The following is a 25,297-nucleotide window of genomic DNA, read 5'->3' as shown; positions in this document are numbered from 1 at the left end:
AATTAAAAGTTCTTCAGTCCCTCATAGTCCAGGGTAACAGGTCCTCTTTGGAATGTAGGAGCGCTGACCTGACAAGTAAATGCATTTTACTGTCTGCAGCATCCTTCAATGTATAACGAGGATTCTTGCTGTATTTGTGTCTCCTCATGTGTCCTTCTCTTTATGTGCAGTTCTCACCTAGTGTCCTACTGGTTTGTGGCCAATGTTCTTCATCATACTAGAGTGCTGTTGCCTGCTAGGATTTTGGCAGTTGTGGCCAGTAAGTTATTGACTTTCAGAATTATTGATGCACTTTTTTTGAGCAGTGAATCACTTGGTAGACTTTGGATAGCCAATGGGGATAAAAAAGATCTACTAAACCTTTTCTGTAATGGATTAAGCAATAAACCATTGAAATATTTGAAAAAAAAACCAAAAAGAACAGAGCTGAATATTTTGAGATACACATATATACACACACTTACAATGAGTGTACTACTGGGAGACATGATTCATTTAGATTGTTGTACAAATGAATGGAAGTAGTGTCATGTCTAAAATGGGAGCGGGGTTGGTGACATGGAGAGACAGTGCACAAATATATATCACACACAAGCCAGAATGTTCCCTAATCAGAATTATCTTGAGAAAAAGCATCACCAGGTTAGACTGGCCTCCAAAGTCTTTTAAAATCCTGCTGCAGTATTTTTCCCCAATAACTCTCAACACAAGCAAATTATGCTAGATAACTGCATACTTTATTGTCTCCGTTAATTATTTCTTAAGTTTGAGCAAGCTTTAGGAAAAGTCTTTGTCCTTAGTTCCTGACATTGCATATAAAGGACAGGTCAGCTTGCATATACTTCTTATGATGGGAACTACTTCAATCACATTTCCTGTAACTTCATGCTTCTAGGCCAAGTAATCTTGCATTTGATTAAGTAAACACCTTTGTCCTAATGACTTTATGCCTACTTTAAAGGCGTTGCTGTACCTATTGTTCTACAAATTTGTCAGTATGATATTCTTTTTTTCTGTAACTTATCAGTGAAGTATAAGTCAAAACCAAATAGAAAAGTAATTTTGTTCTTTTATCATTAGTATGGAAAGTCCATGTGAGAAGCCAGGTTTTCCATAACAAGTGATTAAAAAACAACAAAAAAAAAACCCCTTAATGAAGGAACAGATTTTTATGTTTTGCTGGTGATGTCATGGAATTCAGTAGGTGGAGAAAGGAAGATGAAATAAAGAAAATCTGTGTTCAATATTGACCTCAGATAATATTTCCAACAGCTCTACTTCACAGACTTGCATGAAATACCTCTCCCACCTGCCACTGCAAGCTGTATGTGTTGCTTTCTTTGTATTATGTTACCCCAGACACTAGTTACTAGAAATGAGAGGCTTCAGTTCTGACATGTCACAAGAATATGCTATTGTCATGTGAAAGCCAGGAAGATGACCCATCCACTACTAAAATTATTACCATAAAGGTACAAAACTTGGCAAGATTGAAAGGAGCTTTATAATGCAGCTATTTTATAACATTTATTAATGTTTACCTTGCTTTATCCAACTTACTGACTGATATTGCCAGACTGCTCCAGAAACAACATTAATATGGATGAGAAAAAAAGATTAACATGTAAATGAGTAATGAAGAGTATTTCCTAGAAATAGAACTGGCATCCATGTGTAAAAAAACCTTGCCAAATATTGTCAGAATTAATAGTTTTGTCTACATTTATATGTGGCCTGACCATGAGGCTATTCTTCGTCACAGTGAATGCTGACAATTTTTATGTTACATTTGGTCCACGAGTTTGCATTTAGAATTATAGCAGAAAGTACATTTTTAAGTCCCTGTGTTTAAGAAACATCCATACTGTTTACTGTCAACTGTTCAGTATAGTAGTTCACTGGTAGAACTGCCTTTTCACAGCTTATATAGGGTTAAGGTTTGAAGGCTTTAATTAGTAAAGAGAAATCGGGAAAAGTCAAGATGAAATGATGCGTGCAAGGAGCAGCTGAAGGACATTTTCTATCTGGTTTTGGGGATGCCAGATTATGCCAGTTATCAGACATTCCTGCATAGCTGAGAAATGCTTCATATTTGTTGATGCTATTTCTGTGCTTTTGCACAGTATGAGTTTCACATGAGGTTATATCAGGTTGTATGAGCTCTGATTGTTCAGCATCACTGTGTCTTGCAAGGTCAATGGATTCAGAAAGCCTGGGCTGGAAATCCTCAACTTCAAAGATTACTGAGAGGAAGAAAGGCAGCCATTGCCAACCCTGGATACACAGCTCCCACCTGTGTGTTACAGAAAACTTTTCCCTGTGCATCAGGATGTGCAAGGACCATGTATATCACCTGTAGCAGTCGCTGGTAAATTGACATCGATGATCCTGGCTGCATTTGAATGAGAGGACAGTCAGTATGACTGCCTGAGTCCTGGCTGACAGGAGTAGCAGAACAGATGCTAAACATAGTTTCTATGTTTCCCATGCTGAAGCCTCAATCTCACTTATGTGTGAGAAGAGAGAAAAGATGATTAAAGAGGAAGTAAGGCTACTTCTAGTTTAGACCATGCTCCTTAGTTATGCTGACTCCTCAAAATTATGCAAAAGGTTAGATGGCCAGTTCAGCTTTTGTAATGTGCTCAAGGGAGCGGCGATACATGTCCTACTGTCCTTCAAGGCAGGCCAGCACAAAGATCAGTGAGAACTCAGAGGAAAATATCAGAGATATTCACTGTCATAGGGTACACATTAATAAACCTTCCACATAAGGACCAACCCAAGAGCATGTAAAGTTGGCAGAAACTCAGTTATTCCTGCAGAGCCTTTACAGACCTGTCAGCATGCAATAGCTGATAACTAGCGGGATGGAGTACAGATGAGTGTTTGCTGTTAAATCAGAACAAAAGGCTAGCTAGCAAATTGAGCTTTCTTTGTTGGTGAATAACTCGGCATTTTTTCCTGCAATGTGAAGTCTGAGTCTGTCTCTTGGGTTCATTTATGTTTGTCTTGGTTTTGCCATAGTCTTTTCGATATTCACACAACCCCTATTAATTTGGCTCATATTTCCAGCATTTGCTGTACTCCTCAGGAAGTTAAAATGCGTTTAATTTCCCTCTTTGTGCAGCATAATTTCCTTCTTTATGCATCCATAGCACAAGCAATATTTACTCTCATTAGTAACGCAAATAAATAGAAAACCCATATTTGTTTTTGTTTTCATTTATACTTACACTAAGTATTCATGTATTAACTTACATTAGGTGGAGTCAAGCTTAATAGGAATTAGAACAGATTTGCTTTGTTTCACTTGTGTGGTGGAGGATGTGAAATATAGCCATTATAATAATGTTTGAAGCCTGTTTTGAAAAGGTCTATTTGTAAATGTTTTAGAGAGTAAACCAATATTCTGCCTATTGTATTTGCAGTTTCACATCTGCTTTCTCCTGTATAATTAACACTTTCATGTATTTACTGGAGCTAGCTCATCCAAAATTAACACTTCATTACATGTTTTTGTGGCTCATGTATTAGCTCTACAATGGGGCAGAAAAGAGGGAACTGTGGTAAATAGTCTCAAGCATGGGATGCATTGTGATCACCTGGCCATGCCGTGTGTCTGTGTGTGTATATATACATATATATGTATATTTAAAAGAAAAACTCTCATGGACTGCTGAGAAAGAACTTTTTATTTTCCTTCCGGTGTAACATTTTCTTTCTTCTTGTGATATGATCCCTGCTACTTTACTATCCAAGCACATCAAGTCTCCCTGCTGTCTCTCAGCGCAGTGTAGCCAGGGAGCAGTCTTTGGGGAACAAGGGACCAGCAGCCATCTCCCCCCGCCCCTCCTTGAAAAGCAAGAGCTGCTTGCAGGCTTTCCCAGAAATAGCTCATTGGAAAAGCTTCAGACCACCAACAGCAGCAGTTTTTAGCAGGCCAGAGACCCACAGGAGTCTGAGAGGCATGGCAAAAGGAGGGGTGTTATTCTGGCATCCCTTTTGTCTCATGGAAGTGCGTGAAAGCACACCCCCAGAGAGCCAAGAGGCAGCAGGTCCATAACTGGTTGCAGGCTGGTGGAAGAGTGTGCAAAGCAGGGGTGCTGACTGGGAAGTTAATATTAATGGTGGTAGCCTGGTGGTGACCTTTGCGCTCAAATGATATCTAAAAATCAGTAATGAAATGGTGCAGATCGCTGTCTGAATTTTGCATCCTGGCCTGTGGTGGGAAGAGTTACTGTTAGTGATTCAGTCATGAGTCTTGTGGCATTTGGAGGGCTGCTTGAGATCCCATTCCCTAAGTCCAGAGATTAAAGGGTGATCTCAATTTTCATGAGAAGTAATAAGAAGAAAATTATGTTCCTGCCCTTGCGGTTGCAAAAGAAACCTATGAATATTAACAGAGTGCACCCTGAGGGTTTACAAACCAGGCGAATAAAAAGAATGATAAATATATGTCCCCTTAAAACGAACAAATACAACCGCTGATTTTTAGGGCAGCGTGTGACTGCTGGAGCTTGTGCAAAGCTGTCTTCCAGCAGCTGGGGAAGGCAGGAGCCTGCAGGCAGCCACCGGCTTCCCAGCATCGGAGGACTTCCACCGCTCTGCCTCTTTTCTCTCTTCCCTCTCCATCGCGTCCTCCCCTGCTGACAGGGCCACGTGTTTTTATTGTCCTCCATCGGCTGGCCGTCAGCGGCAGGGCTGGCAGCAGCAGGCCCACACACGCTGCCGGGGTGCGGTCACACGCGGAGCACCCTGCCCCGACTCCGGTGGGGCTCCCCTCCCGGCTCCCCTCCCGCCTGGGCTCCCCTCCCGGCTGGGCTCCCCTCCCGGCTCCCCTCCCGGCCCCGCGCCCCCAGCCGCCGCCGGCTGGCCGCCCCCGCGCTGCTGGCCGCTGGTGCGCTGCTGCACGGCCGGCCTGCTCCGCGGCCCGGGGCTGGGTGCTGGGTGCTGGGTGCTGGGTGCTGGGTGCTGGGGCTTGCTCCCCAGCCGCCGGCAGGGGCCACATGGGGGAAAGGGAGGTGCCGGCCTGCACCCCTGTGCCGCTTCGCCTCAGGGCAGAGCCATGGCGCCAGGGCGGGAGGAGAGAGTTGCGCTTTGGGTTACTGTCTGTTTACACCTTTATGCCCCACATTCCCCCTGAGTAGCCCCTGGAGAGCGGGGCTCTCCTTGGAAAGCTGCTTTTGGAGGGGTAGCCCCTGAGCCTGTGCAGTGCTGGGGGCCAGCAGGATGGTGGGAGCCCAGACCAGTTCCCATGGCCGAGGACCCTTGGCTCAGGCAGGATGGGTCCCTCCAGCAGCATCAGCCCCTCCTGCAGCTTCCTGATGGGCCTGGTGGGCACGCTGCCTTCCCGAGCCAGGCCGCTGCATTTCCCTGCTTCCACGGCTCGGCTCCAGATAATGTGGGGAAGGAATTGGTGCCAAAGTGAATGTATGGCCATGGAGAGAAAGGGTGGCCTTTGCTCCCTCTGGCACCTGTCCAGTCTCCAGCCAGCCACAATGGCATGCACCTCGCTACTGTAGGGCCTCGTGATCCCTGCCACCCTCAAGGGCCATAACCACAGCGCTGCCACAGTGTGGGACGGTGGCCAGGGAAGCCCTTCCTGCAGCCAGAGTGGGATGCCCAGCCAGGCAGCCTGACGGGAAGGGTTGCCATGAGAGACAGGGAGGCAGCTAGCGGGCATGGTGTCCTCTCAGGGCTGGTGTCAGGCACCTTTGCTGAAGCTGGCAGCAGATGCTGGCAGAAAGAGCAGGGTCCCTGGATTGGAGGTTGAGCCCAGCTGTCTCAGCTCCCTGTCCAGAAGGGACTTGGCCTGTGTCCCAGAGGAAGGAAGAGGAGCTCCCGGTGAGTCAGCAAGGCCTGGCTTTCAGTCGCTCTTTGCAGGGGCAGTTAAAACAGCGATGGCAGCTTGCTTACGCCCCCAGCAGATCTAGCCCTCTGCATCCCTACCTGGAATGCCGGAGGCCCAAGCTTTGCTGCCTGTCCTGTTCCCTCCTTCCTCCCAGCTCCTGGCCTCTATTCCTAGTGTTTGGTAACGTGTTTGTGCATCTTCTCAGCCACTGGTGGGAGTGAGTCCTCAGTTCCACCGACAGCAGTGGTGTGCCTAAAAAGTAATAAAGAAGTAATAATTTAAAATAAAAAGTAATCATTTAAGCAAGTGACTAGCTTCTTGTGAGATGGACAAGCCCTTTTTATCTTGGGGGACATTGTAATATCTTCTCTGAAACATGGTCACGCTGACTCCTCTTCTCTGGTTTGCAGGAAGCGTTATCAGTGGTGAGTGAAGACCAGTCCTTGTTCGAGTGTGCCTACGGATCACCCCACCTTGCGAAGACAGAGATGACGGCCTCCTCTTCCAGTGAATATGGGCAGACATCAAAGATGAGTCCGCGTGTTCCCCAGCAAGACTGGTTATCACAGCCCCCAGCCAGAGTCACCATCAAGATGGAGTGTAACCCAAACCAGGTTAATGGGTCAAGGTAATAAGGCCAGTGTTGTGGCTCAAGTACGTTTTTTCTTGTGATGGGTATAGCTCAGTTGTCTAAATCTGTGAATCTAACACCATTTTAGATGTCCCAAGATATCCCACCTGGCCACCAGGTCCCGTCCCAGAAGCCTACAGATCTCCGGTACATTGTGGGTCATGCCTACCAGCCCTTTTCCTGTAACCAGGCGTTACAGAAGGCCTTAGATGGTGCTACAGGCACACTCTTCTCATGAGCTTGCGCAATAACCTTTCTGTGTTTCCTTGACTGTGGAATTTTGGATGTGAACTTGCATTGCACACTGGGTGAAAGAGCATTTATTAAAGGTAGCAAAACATGAGTTTGCTGTAGTTTGGGGCAGCACCATTGATTCATTTAAGGGTGTGGTGTATGTGATCTAACACTTGATGGCAGTTGTCAAAATACAGTGATTTGGCATTTAGAGCCTTTGCTTTAAATAAAACCAGAGAAGCATAGGAAGTCAATCCTTCTAATGGCAGAGGGAGTGAACTATTGATGTTTACTTTTATATTTATTGTAAACATAGTGCCAAAAAGCATAACCATGGACTTGGATTTAAGAAGAGCTCACAGTGAAGAAACAGCATATATATGGAGACAAGCAGGAGAGTAGAAAGGAACAGGAAAAGAAATTACTGAGCTCAGCGGGCAGTAGCCGCAGCACGTCAGGGCATTAAATGTTTTCTTGGGACTTTTTTTATGAATGTCGCTATGAAGGAGAATGTTTGATATCTGAAAGAGTAATGCAGTGAATTCATGGATATTGACTTGTAGCTCTCCCAAGCATAGGAGCACTCTATCAGATTTCTTCCATCTGAAAAAGCACAGTGAAGATACTTTTGTTTTCAAGGAAACTATCCAAACAAGTGCTTTCCTGTTTAAAATGTCTGTCAAAACAGTTTTCCTTTGGCGTTGTTGAAGGGCAGAGGTCCAGAGAGTTGGTTGCTCACAGTTGTTGGTGATGTACCAGTGAAGACTGTGCTTCACATCTCACTGTCATAAACACCTGCCTACTAATCTCGTACCCCAGGATCAGTTGTTTAGAAAAACCTCAGCCATAGACGCTGTCGTTAGTGTTCACACTTGCTGTGCTAATGTGATGAGCATCACAAGGAGAGCAAAGTGGCTTGACAGCTTACCACACCTACACTTTTCGCTGGTAGGGATGGAATTTGTGCTGAAGTCAAATCAGAATTCCCAGTGAATAGTCAAAGATTTGAGATACATAGAAATAATTGGTGAACTGAAGTTACAAAGAATTAGGGAAAGTCTTCTCATAAACACACTTATTCAGAACTTATTTCACAATCAGTTTCAGTGAGGGTCTTTTTCTTTTTTCTTTTTTTTTTTGTGTGCTAAGCAAATGCACAGATATAATCACAATTGGAATATTGATTCAAAACCAGTTTCACCTGCTTCCTAAAATTACCTGTAAGTATTTGTGCTGGTGTTTCTGTAAGAGAACCAATCACAGTTTTTCTCAGTGTAAATTCCATAAAGTACATTAGAGTAGATAATTAGTGTTAATTGTTACAGAGATTAATGGTAATAATTTGTACTGTTACACGCAACTGAAGTCAGTCATAAACAGACTCCTACTTTGACATACACCCAGATCTTAAGGAATGAATCTAGATGATACAGATCCATTTGAAATTGTTGGTCAATAACATTTTTTAAAATAATCAAGCCAGAATCCTGAATTTTCTGACTTGGATTCCTGAAATATGTAACTAGCCTGAATATTAGAGCTCGGTTTGTGAATTACAAGTATTTGGCTGTCACTGTGATGGTTTAAGGAACAAGCTATAGGCAGTAATACTGTCTTTTATTAGCTGAAACCTTGTCCTCTCTAATCCTTGTTAGCAACCCTGTTAAGGATTATCCTCTGATGTAGGAGGTCAGTACCCTTACAAAGACCAAAATGTGCGCCCATAGTCTGATCAGCTAAATTGGGTCTCCAAGCAAACCTGTATAGCCTGGGGGTGAGAGCACAGTGTAGAAAATGTGCTGTCACACCCCAGCATGCCCCAAGCCAGCAGAGATGGGTAGGAGCCGTGGGGAACACAGACATCTCCAGGCACTAAAGCACCTGGCTCCTGCAGGGGCTGCCTTGGTCCAGAGAGGGCCAGGCATCCTGAGGCAGCCCTGCTACCGCAGGGTGCCTGGGCAGGCAGGCAAGCCCTGCCTTGCTATCCAGAGGGTCCCAAAAGTGTCATTGTGGATGGGTGTGTGTTTGGGGTGCGCAGCTGGGAGATGTCCTGTGCTCAGTGCATTTGCTTCTCTCCCAGGGTCTGTGCCATCATTGGATAAAAACAGAAGTGACCCAGAGAGCAGGGAACCACAGTGCACCAGAACAGTGTCCCAGCTGCAGGGTTGGAGTTAGGCTCCTCATCTCTCTACTGAACCTGTAGTTCATGTGTTGCTGCCTGCCTGGACTTCAGCAGGCAGGACAGGGCAGACTCGTGTCCAGCATATTTTACAGCCTGGTGGCTGGGGGCATGCACTCAGGTTGGGGGGAGGGCGGGCTTGCCACCCATACCTCCCCCAATCTAAGGTACCTTCACCGTGTATGTGTGAACTTTCCAGGCACAGATAAGCATTCAGAAGCCCTGAATTAAACAGGCTATTTGGAAATATCTTTATAATGCCTATCATTTCTCCTTCCTTTATGTTATTTTCTATTAGTGTGTGCATGCATTGAATCACTTAGGGTGATATTCTGGCTACCTGAAGTAAAGGAACAGGAACCGGCAGGTGTTTTAGGCTGCCTGAGTTGCCCTTTGTGGAGAGATTTATATGCCTTTCTTTCAGAGGCATCCTGGTCTCCACACTACCTGCATAAAATGGTTGGGTATATTGTCTGTACTGTTACTAGCAGAACAGGCATCTACTTTTGCAAGGCTGTATAATCTGAGAATTGTGGAATTTTCCTTAAATTAGTCTTTTTTGATTAGTCATGAGGCATAATTTTGATTCATACTTTTCCAGCAGAACTGTTAATTGTGACGTGACACAAGGCATCTGGAACACCAGTGACACACTTTTGCACCATCTTGACCACCTTTGCCACTGTTACAGAAGTAAGGGGTTGAAAAGAAGTATTTTTGTATGCCTCTTCTCTAAAAAAATGGCATTAGGTCTACCTACGCTATCATTTAGACTTGGAGTTTAGTGAAAATCAGCTGAGCAGCAGATGAAAACCAAGTTCTTCGTTTTTCTCTGGACAGCATCACTCAGAGGTCCTTAATGTGGCCATCATTAGAAAATTAACAGCTCAGCAATGGCCATTCTTTCCCAATATGAACCAGCATGTGAGCTGGCACACAAGCTACACTCCTAGAAAAGGCTGTACAAGTTACTGCTCTGAACTGCAAAATGTTTTTTATCAGAACACTGGTTTTCTAAAGGGCATATTCTGGCTGAAAATATAATGGGAAGGAATTTAATTCTTTCTGTATTGAATTAAAAATAACCTGCAGCATTGGAAGCAGGGTTTCGTTTATTAATCTTGGATTTGACAACCTCCCCTATTGACAGAGCAATACAGAGCTGCTAACTGGAGAAAACAAGGAAAATTCATACTTCACTACAATTCCTAAGACATGACATGATAAAAAATAAAATAAAATAAAATTTAAAAATCACTCACAGACTACCAAAAAAATAGATTAACAGAACAAAAAAAGAAAATCATGCACATGTTGCACGCTTATACTTAACACAAATTTTTTTTTAAAAAAAAGTTATTAAAATACACTGTTTATTTCATCAGAGAACCATTATTTTGTAAGGCCTAACACATGCCTGAAAAAGTAGATCTTAATGTTACACTTTTAATGGAGAACATTGCCAAGTAACAAATATAAATATGTTGTGGCATTTCTAGAATGCACATACATGTGTGTTATTGGACTTTGGGAATTAGAATACTTCCTAGTATGAGATGTTCCTGCCAGCTGTAGAAAAAAATGTGTATCACTTAAGCCTTGCATACAACAAAATTACTTATCAATATTAAATTATTCCTAAATAACCATACCAAATATTCTGATGTGGTACTGATAGGTACTGTCAATATGGAAGTCACTACAAGTAAGTGCAATATATGCATCTCCTACAAATCTGAAAACGGATTTTTCCTTCCTCAAGTCCTCCCTTTGCCATTTGTATATTGGTGTTTCCTGACAGACTATCTGCTGTTCATCACATGCATAATATTAGCCACACTTTACACACACAGATTAGCAGTACCCTGCCATTCTGTAGCTTACTTGGCATTTTCTTTTCTGCAGAAGCCTTCCCCACCCTGCTCATTTGCAGTCCATAAATTTATTTCCTTAAATGAAATGATCAGTTCTTAAAAATGCTTCATGTGTTAAAAATTAACACATGCAGTAACTAGAGAGCTTAGAGATGCTTTTCCTTCTTAGTAAAACTGTACCTGCTCTGTTTACACCCATTTAAAATCTGGGTTGTCCCAAAGGAGTCTAAAATACCACAGCCACATGGCAGAACTGCAGAAGTACTACCCCTAGGATCTCCAGAATATCCTCTGCAATCTTTTTCCTATGTGGGAGCCTGGGTCTGAATAATATGGTGTAAAGAGGATGCAAAACAGGGTGCCAGATCTCACAAAGTGGTAACCAGAGAATAGTTAGCATCACAATTCTTTTGCTGTCCAACTCTTCTTTCTCACTGTGTTAGGCTGCTTCCTGGCCATATATTCTGTCATCTGGAAGGGGGTATAAAATTTCAGGAGTGTACTGAACCCCTTACACATCAACGATTAAGTACCCACTCAAAGCAGAAATGTACTCACTCTGCTAAGACTTTCCCCAGATATACTTTGGCTGTAATTGCCCTACGTTAAATCTCAAAGCGTAACAGTTTCAGAACTGGCATTCCTGAAGAAATAACATTAGAATGAAATTAAAGGGTTATTTTCAGTGTGCTGCAGAGGGATTAGCTGCACAGTTTTCTTTAACAATAACAGTATTTTTAAAGCTAAACCCAACTGCACAGCACCAGAAAATATAGCCTCAGGGCCTAACTTAAATTAAATAAAGCAAGAAAAGTTTAAATTAAATCTGTCATTTACCTTGCTGTTGTTGTATATATAATGCAGATTGTCACGGGTGGTATCAAATTGAGTTTCTTAAATCCATTATGTTAGTAAAGCCATTATATTTCTTCCAGGTACATAAATCTAATCAGACCTTTTGTGCCACCATATAGTCAGACAATTCACCTGTTTCCGGCTATATATTGCTTTTGAGTCAGACCAAAAGATTCACCCTGTTATAGTAAAGCACTATGATATAAATCCGGAGATTGCATATGTCACACTGTTACTTACTTTCTGTTTATCGTACTTTATATATTTTATCAAATTAAGTATGAGCAATTCTATTACAATGAATGAATGCAATTCATGTTATGCATTTAGGGTGAAATTCATTCCTGTGAAAATGCTCTCATGAGGCCCCAGGTACTGCTTAAACAACATTTAAATCCATGGATTGCTCAGTGTTCTCTGAATACACTCACCCATGGGACTCCACAGTGCCCATGGGTGGGACTATACAAAGTTAGCTTGGAAGAGCTACATTTACTGGTTGGAAATCAATCTTTTTAAGGGAGGCTGAAGTGGAACACAGAGTCTTATTCAGGCCACAGATAAATTTCACTTGCCGTGAACAGTGTGATGATTTCATTTGAGGAAGCATTTTGAAAATTAGCTACAGTGAAAGCACAGCAGAAGGTTTCCGACATCAGCTTGGCTGATATAGAAATTTTAAAGAAATGCCAGAAATAATTAGTTATCATTAAGATTTAATCATGTGCAAAATGTTGATTTAAGTGCTACCAATTGTTGCTTGAAGAACATTTGAGAATGAAATTATAACTTAATGCATCCTTTGTGCTGGCTCTTTTGGGAAACACCGCTTTCCTTTGCATGTTACTGTTCTAAATTTTCATCAAAGAGCCTCTGTACTAGCTGGGTTGAGTGCATCTGACACACATAAAGACTTTCCAGAGTCCAGAGTGACCTTAAGTTGTTTTTTTTAATTTTCCCCTTGATGTGAAGTCTATTAAATGGTAGCTATCTTGTGCTATACAAACGAGCAAATTTGAATGGGTAGTACCATTAAGGTACCTTGTGCAATCTAACTATGTGCCAGCTGATGTGCCCAGCCACTAAAGAGGGTGCTTTCATCCATGTGGAGCTCTTATTGACACCATGACAGAACCATCCTGCTCCCAGGATCCAGGCTTATGTGCTTTAAGCTAGATCAGGCACCTCTGCATTGTGCTTCAGTCTCTGGCATGATACTGGTGGATCTAGTTAGAGTATTTGCACCCCTTGTGTGTGTGTGATGTGGAGAAACAGGATTGATCTGACATCATTTGTTTTTCAAGGGCATGGCTTTTTCCATCCCTGGAGCACAACTCCATGGCTGAGGCTCAGTGCCATCCCTCCACATCTGGTGGTGTACCACCAGCATGCAGCCTTGGTATTCTTGGTAAGCCTCAGCTCAGACTAAACAACAAGCGTGGTCCAAAACCCACTGCAGTCAATGGGCTCTCCTCTGTCTCCAAAGGGCTTGAGTCAGCCACTATGTCAGTCTACAGCAAAGCTCGGAGCTCTCTCTTAAGAGGATGACTTTCCTAGCACACTCATTGGAGCTGCCTATATAAAGTAACATTAATCTTGTGTAAAAAGACATGGTGTTAGTTATTTCAGACTGATAATCTTTTTTCCCACTGACTGGGTGGTTCGTGGAGTGACTGCCTACCAAACTGCAAAAAACGCAGATTCAGGATCTTCTCCATGTAGGGCTTTATGTGTCACTACTTCAAGAAGTTCCTCTTTGAGCTGAAAATCTACCAGCTTAATATTTGTGTGTGTGTGTGTCTGTGTGCGCGCACACACATGGTTTGGTTCTCTTCTTGAGGCAAACGTTGCCAAGGAGAAAAACAAACTCGGCTCACCACCACTACAGCTACTTTATTGCAGCTTTTCAGGGGGTGCTGGCCTGGCAGGTGCTAGTTAATAAGCTTTCCAGTCTGGGTTGATCAGTTCATTCATAATTGGCATGGTTACATTTTGGATCGACCACTGATGTTTAAATTGTGTGCTTAGCTTCAGGAGTTTAAGAAGATGAGGGTAGTAAAAATTTCCAAAGTGCTAAGCAACCAACATCTCTCATCTGGGTAGTGAAATAGAAAATTAGTCTTCAAATAATGACATAGGACCTCACAAGAGTTATGATCACTGTCATTATTTATGACTATTGCTATCATTACTGCTTTATTTCCATTGCAGTAATTACTGTGTCTAGAGCGCTTAGAGCTGGTGGTTGTTTCCCCAGTCTTGCATGGCACAGGCACTGTGTTTAGGCAGGTTTTCTGTGACCCAGTGTGTCTGGAGATGAGTCTTCTCCTCTTGCCCTTCATTAGTAGGTGTTTTATTTTGATCAGGGTAGTATCAGTATGGGTATTCGGTATTTAAAGTTTGAGAATAGCATTTTAAGACAAAGCAAGAGGTAAGTAAGAAAAAGAAAAGTGGCTAATCATTGGCTTTGCCATTTCACACCCCTCAGCCTCACAGCCCGATAATGCTAATCGCGAAAATCAGCAGACATTCCACAGACATGGGGGATTATGGTTTCCATACAAGATGTCACTTCTGTTTATGCCTGGCATGCTCTACTTTGCTAACTTTCAATATGATCCCTGCCCACAAAAGAAGGCATATGTGGTTTGGGAAGGGCCCTGTCTCCCAGTATTTCATATTTTATGAAACCACAAATACAACAGTCTTACAAGCTCTTGAAATGAAATACAATTTGAGAAATGTAATCCATTACCATTATAATAGAATTTCTATAAAAATAATAAAAGAAAAACAAGAGAAAATAGGTCCTGAAAGTTACAGGCCAACTGGGAAGTCATTGTGGCTTTGGCCTAGCTATCACCATGTCAGACTTCAGCCTTCTCCCAGGCAGCAATCTAATTGTAAATTATGTATATACAGAACACCATTTCTTAGCTTTGGCTTTTAGTGACCCCCTTCCCTTCTTTCCCTTTCTTCACTCCAACCTGACACATAAGAAATATTGAAGTGTTTGCACTAATGGAGAAATGACAACGTGCAGTCAAACTTAAACCAGCTGTTTCCCCACACTGTGAACACAAAGAGCCAGGCTGGTAATATTTATAGCTTGACTGGCCTCTAGTGAGCCAGACGCTGACTGCCTTAATTTGCCATGATAGCCTTAAGGCTTGAAGCAGCTGTGGACTACAAGATAGACAGGGAAAGTTAAGCAAAAGAAAAAAAAAAAATATTGTTTCAATTAGCAAAAGTTATTGTTTGATTGAAAATGAACGGCTGCTGCGTATACAACTCAATAAACAGCATCTTTTGTTTTGCTTACAGAAAGCCAACAATGTTGCCTGTGTTGGCATGTGGTGTTTGCTTTCTCCTTTCGCTAGAGGAAGGAACAGGAGGCACCTCTACATGCCACACTGTGATATCCCTGAGTGACCCCAGCACCAGCCCCGTGCAACCTGGAGCACCTACCAAGCCTGGGGCACCCCACACAGTGATGTCTGCGAATACTTTGGATGCTGCAGGGGTGTGTTAGCATGGGGCTGCCCGAGTCCCAGTCCCTCTGCAGCCCTGGTCTGTTGGGGCTGCTGAAGACCAGGTTTTTTGCCCATGTGTAGCCCTGCATGGAACTGTGCACTTCCATGACTGTGTGGCCCAGTGAGGGCTTTAGTGTTCCTTTTTTTTTTTTTTTTTTTCCTCTTTTGTCTTCTTAGGACTGCCTTTGACACTTACCTTCTAGCAAAGATAAACAGGCTGTCACTGTAGCTTCAGCATCAGCTCAAGCCAGCTTTAGTGCAGGTCCTGAGGGGCTTCCCTTCCTTCCACAGACCTCGGCAGCTGGCTCCCACCCTGGTCATCCCCTTACCTGTGGGCAAGCATTTCCTTCACACAGCCACCCACGTGGGTGGGGAAGTGGTTCAGGTTATAGCTAAGCACTGAGTTACTTACACATCCACCCATTTACTTACTTTTTTGCATACTTGCTGGGGAAGCGGCTCCCCAGCCCAGTTTGCTAAGCAGTTGCACAAGTGCCTGTGTGAGCACCCCAGGGACATTCTGACCTACGTGCATTTTTTGGCATTTTAATGCCTCTGCTATGCTGGAGTCTTCTGCAGGGAATTTTATGCTGCATTCACAAGAAGCCTTAGAAGGAGAAAAAAAACCCTCTGTTTTCCTTGCAGCATGTTAAGTGTAGTGGTGGTCATGCAGTAGATTTAAGGGAAGGTGCCTGTGCAGGAGCAGAGGGCTTGGTGTCCTTCCAGGCTTAGCCTGGTATATGTGCGGAAGCTGGGCAGCAGCACCCAACTGCAGTGCTGAGCAATGAGTGTGCATGGTGGAAGCTGAGCTCTGTCAAAGAAAGTGTTGGGGCCTCTGATACCGTCACTGAAAGTGCTTTTCAGAGTCCCACTGAGCACCCATGGGGATCACCACTGTGCCCGGGAAGCAGCCCCTGGGGCCCTGCAAAGCCGCTGATGCAGCCACAGTCCAGGGGCTGGGGAGCATGGGCTCCTTCTCACCGGGGAGGGTCAGGCTGTTCCCAGTGATTGCTGCCAGAGGGGAACCCAAAGAGGGATCCGCAAGGCCCATCTTTGTGTGTCATTGCTGTAGCAGGTCTCAGCAGATGTGATTCCCATTGATTCATGAAGAGCAAGAGGGTGTAGAGAAGGGCAGGAAAAAGAGTTTAGGGTTGTAGTCTAAAAGTAAGTCAGGTGTGCTTTAAGAAACAGCAGTGTACCTCAAAGTAAGAAATCTAAAAGTTGTTTTGTTTTTCTCTTAATGGGCCACTTTTTCAGTGACAAACCATTTTGAAGGGGGAAGCGCTGACGAAATTCACTACAACTTGAATAGTTGCAGTGAATGAAGACGAGCCTGAGCATGCTTTGCAGTGTACTAGGTATGAGCTGACCTTTACATGATGTTATTTTGATTAAATATAAATTTACATATATTGGCCCAAATTAACTGAGGGAGCTGGCTTTGTGGAGCTCTCCCTCTTGTACACAAGACAGGGTGGGAACATTGCAGCCCTGCTGGGGCTGTTTTCTTCTTTCTTAGATCAGTGGTGTTACAAAATGGGAGAGGAATCTGTATCCTATAGGGCAGTGTTATGGTTTCTTCACTAGAACGTCACAGAAAAAAGTTCAGTGTGTCCTCTGACTGGACCAGCCATGGACTGGGTGGGGACCACGCATATAAAATTCTTCAAAGGTGTCCTTCCACCACTGTACACTCCTGAGACCCCTTTTCTAGAAGTAGCCGCTGTAAGGAAGTTACCCAAGCTGTGGTTATTAAATAAACTTATAAAGATACATAGTGATTTGGAGAATATTTTTTTCTCATTTATTTACCTCTGAAATTCAGAAACATTTGAGGGCTTTATATGATGGGAATGCCACAGAGATCATGTAAAATTTTGCTGATTCCTAATCTGTGTTTCTCTGACACCTTGCATTTTAACACAACACAGGTGTTTTATGTCACATGGAGAAAATAGTAGCATAGTAAAGAGGAAAAAACGTGTTTCATACACTTATTTATGAACTTACATCTGCTTTCATCACAGTCAATGTTTGGCAAGACTCCAATCGGCTTCAGTAGGAGTGGGTGCTAAATTTAACTGTCAAATCAGCTTGATTCTAAATAGCCCTGAATAAAAGCAAGGCTTCCAGGTCCAAGACCCATGGAGGAATATTTTCTTCGACAGACATTTATCAGCAATCAGAGCTGAATCAGCTCAGGAATGGACAAAGTGCTCTTGGGTAGCATGACTGTAGTTTTTCCAGTTTTTTTTTTTTTTTTTTTTTTTTTTTGTAAATTCCAGGTGTAACACAGTATATTTACAAAGGGTAAAAATAACATGCAGCTGTGAAGAAAAATATCTCTGGTTTCATTTCAGACCTGGAGCTGAGGATGAATCACTGCAAAGCTGCACCCTTTGCACTGGGCACACTTTTCTGAAAGCTGCTTTTCCACTGCCCCTGTTCCCCTGGTGGTTCAGAAATAAAGCAGACTCACAGAAAGTCCTAAAAAAAGCCTTTGCAGACAATCACTCTCTTGTTTTTCTGGGCACTAAAAATACCCTTTTCTAGTGTCTGCTTGCATTTTCAGTTTTGCTTTCTATACTGTAGAAGTCCGTTCCAGCCATTTGAATTAAGCCTTGGTTCAGTGGTATGCATAAGCACATGCTCAGTTTGAAGTACCTGAGTAGTCTGTTAACTCCCATGGAGCTGCTTAAATGCTTGAAGTTAAGCATGGTCTTTTAGAAGATTTGCTGAACTGGTGATTTTCTTGTCCACCCAGTAAACTAATGGGACAAAACCCTTGACCATCTGCTTCTGCATTTTAATGAAAAGTTATGACTTATTTATGATCTTCTTCCCCACCCCCGTCTGTTTGTATTCAGATCAGAAAACCAGCTCAGAAGCCCTGTCAGGTTGCCAAAAGCTGTGTGCTACTGCTGGATCTCTCACATCATTTACTGTTCAGTGTTTACAAGAGTGTTTTTAATGCACAATTGCCCGTAGAAGTGGTGTAGGCTAATACTGATATGATATTTCATGTCAGCAGCAAGACTTTGATGTGCATATATCCTAAGTTCCTTTTCACAGAAAAACAAAACAAAGTAACTGTGCCACTTAAGCCAAAGGATGCTGCTAGCTTTCTGTTACCCAAAGACATCCCTAAAAAGTCAGTGAATGCACCAAATGGTTCTTTCTTTTGCCTTTGTAACATAGCTGACCTTGGGAATCAGGGTGGGCATCTGCACAGGTATAAGGGCAGGAGTTGGGGGATGTTTCCAAATATACATGATTTAGTATGCAGGCTCACTTGTGCATATATGCCATTTGTATTTGTTAAAGGTAAACAGAAAAAGGCAACATTTTAGTCACAAGCAATCATTACCAAAGCTCTTTTTCAACTTGTTTACGTCTGAAAGGAAATGTTACTTTGTTTTACTGTTTAGACAGAAATAAGCTGCATCCCAGAATTATATTCAGAGATATGTAGCGGGATAGAAAAGTTAAACCGGAGAGAATAATGCCCAGGTACTCTGGTTCTGAGAGGAAAGGCTAAATTCACCACCACTCAATGACAGGCAAGACCATGTGCTGACTGTATCTTCCCTTGTGGTTATTTTTCAGTCCTGTGGATGACAAAGCAGTCGTAAGACCTTTACATAAGGCAGATTTCATATGTAATATGTTATGCAGCACCCAGAATATTTTATACCTGAAAAAGGTATGTGAAGCCAACATTTCCCAGACAATATTCAAGGCCATGTTCCTTCTCCTAAGGAAGATGACAGTACCCATTGAATGGTTTCTGTGAGACATCTTATTTTTAAACTGAAAGCCATCGACAGTTATTTTTTTAAAAAATGTATACATTAACACAACATAGTAAAATTAGCAGTAACACGGCACAGAAAAAAATGGATATACATAAAATGTACTTTCAGTATCTAAGATGCATACTAATTCTTTTCAGCTTTGCAAGTATTAGTTATTTTTTGAAACAGATGTGAGAATTTTAATGGCATTACTTCCTGACCCATGGCAGTGCTGAGCAGTCAACTCAGCCAAGTCACTTGGGCACTAGATAAAATATCTGCCACATCCTTTTGACTTATGTTGAGCAGACAGTCCAAACTGTATATTATTTTTCCTCTCCTGTCCTCAAACAATAGCAAAACTCCTTTGGGAAGGAACCTGTATTTTGACCACTGGTGGTCTTACGGTGACATTACTGCCCAACGCTTGCAGCAAGAGCTGGGATTTCTAAGCTGGGGAGAGCAAGAGGCTGGGGGTAAAACACATTTTGTGGGGCAGGAGACAGATCCTGAAACATGCTTCCAGAGTCTGGGTCTTGGAGGGTGTCTTGGTTCTTTAGTCTACAAAGTAGTTGGTTTGCAAGAAACCAAAATGGAACATTGCAACTTGACTTGCTGCCTGTTTAATAAGACCATAGTACAGTTTCAGGAGTTAAATGGCAGGACTAAAAGAAAGCTTGTTAGTAATGTAGTATCACTAAAGAAACCAAAACCCATCTAACACCCTCCTTCCCTTGCCAAACAGCCCCTTTACATTTAAAGGTATTCCCCGTGGCTCTGTGCTTTATTTTGATTTTTGTAACAATTATTCTCTCTCTGATGAAACACGTTGTAGACATTAAATTAAGGGACAAATATGTCTGTGTCTGCCAGAAAGAAAACTGTGATGCAATTAAAATGCCATTAGGGAACCCCCTGTGGGATGTTAAACCTAAAGACTCTATTCAGAAAGCAAAGCCAAAATTAAAGAGGTGTCTGGTTGCAGATCCTCTGCAGATTTCCATTTCTTGACTACAGTTCCATGGAGACTGTGTTAGTCAGGAGCTGAAAGGTTTTTCCAGTCATGCGTGTGGTATTTTGAATCATGGCTTTGGCAAATGTTCCTTTTCTGTAAGCCATACATAGAAGTGTGTCTACATTGCATGTTATAAAGTGCAACGGAGCGTGGCCCAGATGAAACAGTGACAGCAGTGGAGATGGGAAGCTGTCCAAGGCTTGGACAGCTTGTCCAGGATAGTCCAGGATGAGGCTTGTCCAAGGCTTGGACAATGACAACTAAAAGTAGTTCTCCCTCAGAAAAATTGTGTTAATTGCATCTCTGTGTTTGCTGAGATGTCTGTGAGATGTTTGGAGAAAGAAGTGCAGCTACTTGCAGCCATCAGGCTCAACAAGCCCATGAACAAGCCTCCATTCTAGCCCAGTCTCTGGAAATAAATTGTTAGTGTTTATATGTTTGGAGACATATAGAAGCCTGATCCTTTGAAAATAGAAATACATCTATAGTCCATCGAGGCTGGTCATTTTTTCTGAGCCAACTGAATGAATCAACAGAGTCATTGGGTGGTAGGTACTGAGTTTTCCAATGACAGCCCAGTGCTGGTGCTCAAGTTTCCTTTTTTCCATTTCATTCAGCATGATTCTTTGCTGAGGATATTAGTAGGGGCTGGAATAATAATAGAAACACACCTCTGTTCTCTGTCTAGGAATTCTCCTGATGACTGCAGCGTGGCAAAAGGAGGGAAAATGGTTAGCAGCTCAGACAATGTTGGGATGAACTATGGAAACTACATGGAAGAGAAGCATGTTCCACCCCCAAATATGACTACCAATGAACGAAGAGTCATTGTGCCAGCAGGTTAGACTCTTTACACAAAAATTTCAAGGAAAAAAAAATGCATTTCCCCTAAGTCTACTAACATTATTTAAGAAGATTTGGAGAAAAGTAGCAATGTGATACAGATGATCAGGAAGAAAAGAACAGTAATTTCCCAGGGTTATTGAGAAAATGAGCTGAGAAATATAATAGTGAAGCCACCTCCTCAACCTGTTCTTCCTATTTCAGCAGCAGAATTGGCTGATTACAGGCACTCAGATCTTATCTGACTTTTCTAGCTCCTGTTGTAGTATTTCATCCTAAAGTGGACAAAATGAAGAGCCACTTCCATTTCCTAACACCATGGACTAGCTGGGTGCAGAGCATGTGGGAAAGAGAAAGGATCACTGTATCACATCATATCCCTTCAAATATCAAGTGCAGCCTGGCCCTCAGCATGCTAAAAACACTATAGCTTCTGTGAAATCAGTGCGTGAAAAGCATTTATCTAGGTTATCCCCTGGGTTTGGGTGGTGTAAAACTTTTTAGTAAGTAAATTAACAACTCCACTGCAATATAAGAGCACAATTGAGAAATTCTTGGTTAGATTTGTCAAGCTTGGTTGTGGGATTCAGCAGTTAATTGAAAAAGAAGGCGTTCACTCCTGTGTGTCTTGTCCTTCAAACAAACCTGGACCATTTGTTGCCTCAGTTTGCAAAATAATTGGCATGCCTATTTCTGAAGTCAAAGCGTTAGACCATTATGACATATGTGGCTGTTCATAAACTACTGAATATACACAGCCTGGACACAACACCTGAAACCTGCAAACAGAAGAAGAAGTTTTGCTGCTAGTTCCTCTCAAAGAGATGTGCCTGTTTGACATATTCCTTCTACTGCTATGTTGCTTAATATTCTTACAGTTTTTCAGTTGCTAAGATATGCAAGAGTACTAACTGTGGCCAATTTTGCAAGCTGTGATTATTTCAGTTATTTGTCAAGATATGTGTGGACAAATATGTTGCAGTATCCTCTGCAATGGTATTGACAGTTCTATTCTGAGGAGGATGAAGTGTTTCTGATTAAGTGTCCTGCCAACTAGAAGCTGACCACACTAAAATTCATGACATTTGAATGTTCTTCTGAAACATTTGTCTTCTTAGTGTTTGGCACTGGCACATTTTTTAGCTCAGCAAGTTCTTTTTTTTCAGTGTATCAGATCACTTTTTCCTCAATGTATTCCTGGAGGTGTGTTTTGAGGTGGATTTGAGTGACATTCAAGGAATGTGATGGTCACAGTCACAGCCTTGCTATTTTGAGGTCCCTAGAAGAAAGGTATGGGTAAAAATCAGTTGGTTTTGTTTGACTACGACATAGGCAGTGTGCAGCTCATGTGGCAATGTTTAAGAATTAAAAAAGCACAAAATTTACATTTCCAACTATGGTAACTTTCTAGTTATCATAAATAAGAAGCATTTAAAAATTATAGACATAATCAAAATGTTTTGGTAAACTTCCTGGTGTTTGGTTGTTTACTTCAAACCAAACTGAATGTAGTTGGAATTCTCTGCTGTAGGTGTGGGCAATCTCATTCAGACCCTAGGTGTACCACGAGACTTGAATCCCTCTAGTTTGCTACATATTTGATACCACATGGAGGGGTTCTTTTGTGGGTTTTGGTGCACTTCAGAGAACAGAAAAGCCCTCTGAATCTCCAGAATATTAAATATTCTCACTTGCAAGGGCTTAAAATGCCAAGACAAGCATCAGAAAGGGGGAGGCACTAATGGGTGATGGTTTGGGACTGAGCAACGGCGTGGCAGACTCTGAATAGTTGCTAGTATGGAAAGAGGTCCTCACCTCTTTCAGAGCAGCCTGAACAGCCATCAAAAGGAAAGGAATGACACTGAAGTTAAGCCATAGAAAAGCTATTTAGGCTGTCATTCAAGTCCCAGCCCTTCTATAGACTTTCATGTGATGGGCTACAGCCATTTTTCCTCTGTGCACTCCATTCTCAGTCTTCAGGATATCACAGAATCACGGAGCCATTTAGATTGGAAGGCACAAACTCTGGAGGAGTTTGGCTCCCCTTGTCTTTAACCTTCTGTCTGCAAAAAGTATAAATTCTTCATGGCAGGAGCTGTTTTCCATTGTGGGGATGAGCACTGCAAGTCCTTAGGGACCTTCATGTTGATAGGTGCTTACTATAACTCAAGAACAGGGAAAAGCAGAATGAAAAGAAATAAGGAGGAGTTTAGAGGGGAAAAAAAAAAAAGTTAACATCAAGGATTCATTCAAAAGCACAAGTTGTTTGGCCTTATGTTTTGCTAAAAATCTGGACTAGTTCTTGTTTTTTTCCCCCGATGGTTTTGCCAATACTTCAGGTAGTAAGTAAAAACCCATGCAGGTATAGCAATGTGTACCAGGACAACAAAGCAGTCTAGGAAAGGAAGTGCAGAATATTTTAGTATGACCCACTCTAGTTTATGAAATAATTAGCTGAATCTGTGAGTGCTTACTTCCACTTGAGTGGAAATTTCACTTGCAGAAAGATGCAAATTCAACAGAGAGCTTCAAAATTTGTTCATATACAAGTAGCAGTGCTGTTAGTGGGCTTTCTTAAGTACTCTTCTGCATGGGGACAAAAGCCTATGTTAATCTGTGGATAACAGTGCATAAAAATAACAAGGCAAAAGAACTAAATGGGAGAAAGACCTCGACAGCAGCGGGTTTGTTGTTGATAATCAGAGCTCTCAGCTCTTCCCAAATAGTTTTTCACAGTTACTCTCTTTTGTGCTCAACAGGCCAAAGTAATTCCTCATGTGTCTCCAGCAGTCAGTAAACAGGGGATTAAGGTCTCTCCAGTTTGACTGTGGTCTACATTTATTTTGTACTGGTCCAGCACTCTTCCCTCTCTGTCTAATTTTATGCTTTGTGATACCACCAGATCCTACGTTATGGAGCACAGACCATGTACGCCAGTGGCTGGAATGGGCGGTGAAGGAGTACGGTCTCCCGGATGTAGACATCTTATTGTTCCAGAACATCGATGGGAAGGAGCTGTGTAAAATGACCAAAGATGACTTCCAGAGACTCACCCCAAGCTATAATGCAGATATCCTCCTGTCACACCTACACTACCTCAGAGAGAGTAAGCTGGTTTTCTGTTACTATGGTAGTGGCTACAATCAATCTGTGGTTCATATTAGTCTTAGATTTAATGGTGTGGATACACTCAGCTGGGTTTTCAGATGTCTGTTGCAAATGTTGCTGTTCTTAAGAACATAGCAGGGAGCCTGGTCCAAAGCCTTTTGAGTTTGATGGAAAGATTCCCATTAATTTCAGCAGGCTTTCACTCATGTTCATTGAAGAAAAGAGTTAGGGAATGTTTCTATGTGTCCATCTCGGAGAAAAATCGAATTGAAACCCAGCATATTCATCAGCATACTCTAGGAAGAAAATTATTTGGAATTCAGTGCTAATGTTTTTTCTGGTCACATACTCATTTCTTTTCATTTTAACAATGAGAACGCTAAATGAGAGTGCAAACATTGATTCATAAAGTGAATTCCAGGCATGATTCTAAGGACTGACAGCAGTTTGCTCTACTCTGAATAGGGTCAGGTAGATTTCACTGAATTGAATAAAAGTTCTGTAAATTCATGGGAAAAACGAACAGTCCCTGAAGTCCAAAAGCAAATTACTTGTAGTGCATGGCTAACATTTCAAAGGGAAAGAAGGGACTAGTGAATTCCTGGCTTGAGGGCTTTCATCTAAGCTTGAGGAAATTTTGCAGGTTTGCCTCAGTTTAAAGAAGTTAAAGTGAACATGGTTTTTAAAGAAAAACCAAGCATTGCAACACCAGTGCGGTGCAGTCTTCTCCACACGCACACTGTCAATAATCAGTCAGAAATATGATGCATTCATAATGTCAAATAAATGAATGCCCTAGTTTAACCTGTAGCACATACACCTCCCTCCAAGCTGCAGACTGAAACTGACTGTCAGTAAACTCACATTCAGACAATCCTGTCAGGGGAAAATATGGTTTAAAAAGATAATTCACTTTTTTTTTTCATTTTGGTGTTGCTTTTTGTTTTGTTTTGTAGCTCCTCTTCCACATTTGACTTCAGATGATGTTGATAAGGCCTTACAAAACTCTCCACGGTTAATGCATGCTAGAAACACAGGTAATGCTGGCACTGCTCCCATTGCTATAGGTCATCTTCTAAAAGCACAGGATTCCTTTTTATGGGTTGCTTGCTAAAAATGGAAATGGTAAATCAGGAGGGAGACAAGCGTGTCGTCTCCTTGCTCTGTGTGTGAGTTTTATGCACAGACACACAGAAAAAAAGGTGAGATCATGCAGGGACAGATGATTCAAATATGGTGTCCTTACTGGTAATTTCTTTTGTTCCACAAGAGAATGGGGTCCCTGACACATGATAAACTGTAGGCTTGAGGCCTTTGTCTTTAAGGACTTTTTTTCTCATTCTGTCTCATTGTACTGTCAGATCTACTCTGTGGATCCCT

General features: G+C 42.3%; 1 protein-coding gene across 2 annotated transcripts in view; it reads left to right on the top strand.

Annotated features, from left to right (window-relative positions):
• ERG (ETS transcription factor ERG) overlaps nucleotides 1-25,297 on the top strand; it is a 64,702-nt gene that overhangs the window by 24,521 nt on the left and 14,884 nt on the right. The window contains exons 2-5 of one of the 2 annotated variants that reach the window (XM_040585088.1): nucleotides 6,262-6,479; nucleotides 20,655-20,806; nucleotides 23,712-23,915; nucleotides 24,874-24,954. In XM_040585088.1, coding sequence (XP_040441022.1) covers nucleotides 6,262-6,479; nucleotides 20,655-20,806; nucleotides 23,712-23,915; nucleotides 24,874-24,954 — 655 coding nt within the window. The remainder of the gene's footprint in view (nucleotides 1-6,261; nucleotides 6,480-20,654; nucleotides 20,807-23,711; nucleotides 23,916-24,873; nucleotides 24,955-25,297) is intronic. The other variant, XM_040585089.1, reaches the window with a different exon arrangement.

Source organism: Falco naumanni, chromosome 2, assembly GCF_017639655.2.
Source record: "Falco naumanni isolate bFalNau1 chromosome 2, bFalNau1.pat, whole genome shotgun sequence".
Lineage (NCBI taxonomy): Eukaryota > Metazoa > Chordata > Aves > Falconiformes > Falconidae > Falco > Falco naumanni.
Note: the sequence above shows the minus strand (reverse complement) of the source record. Positions and strands in the feature narration are given on the sequence as shown.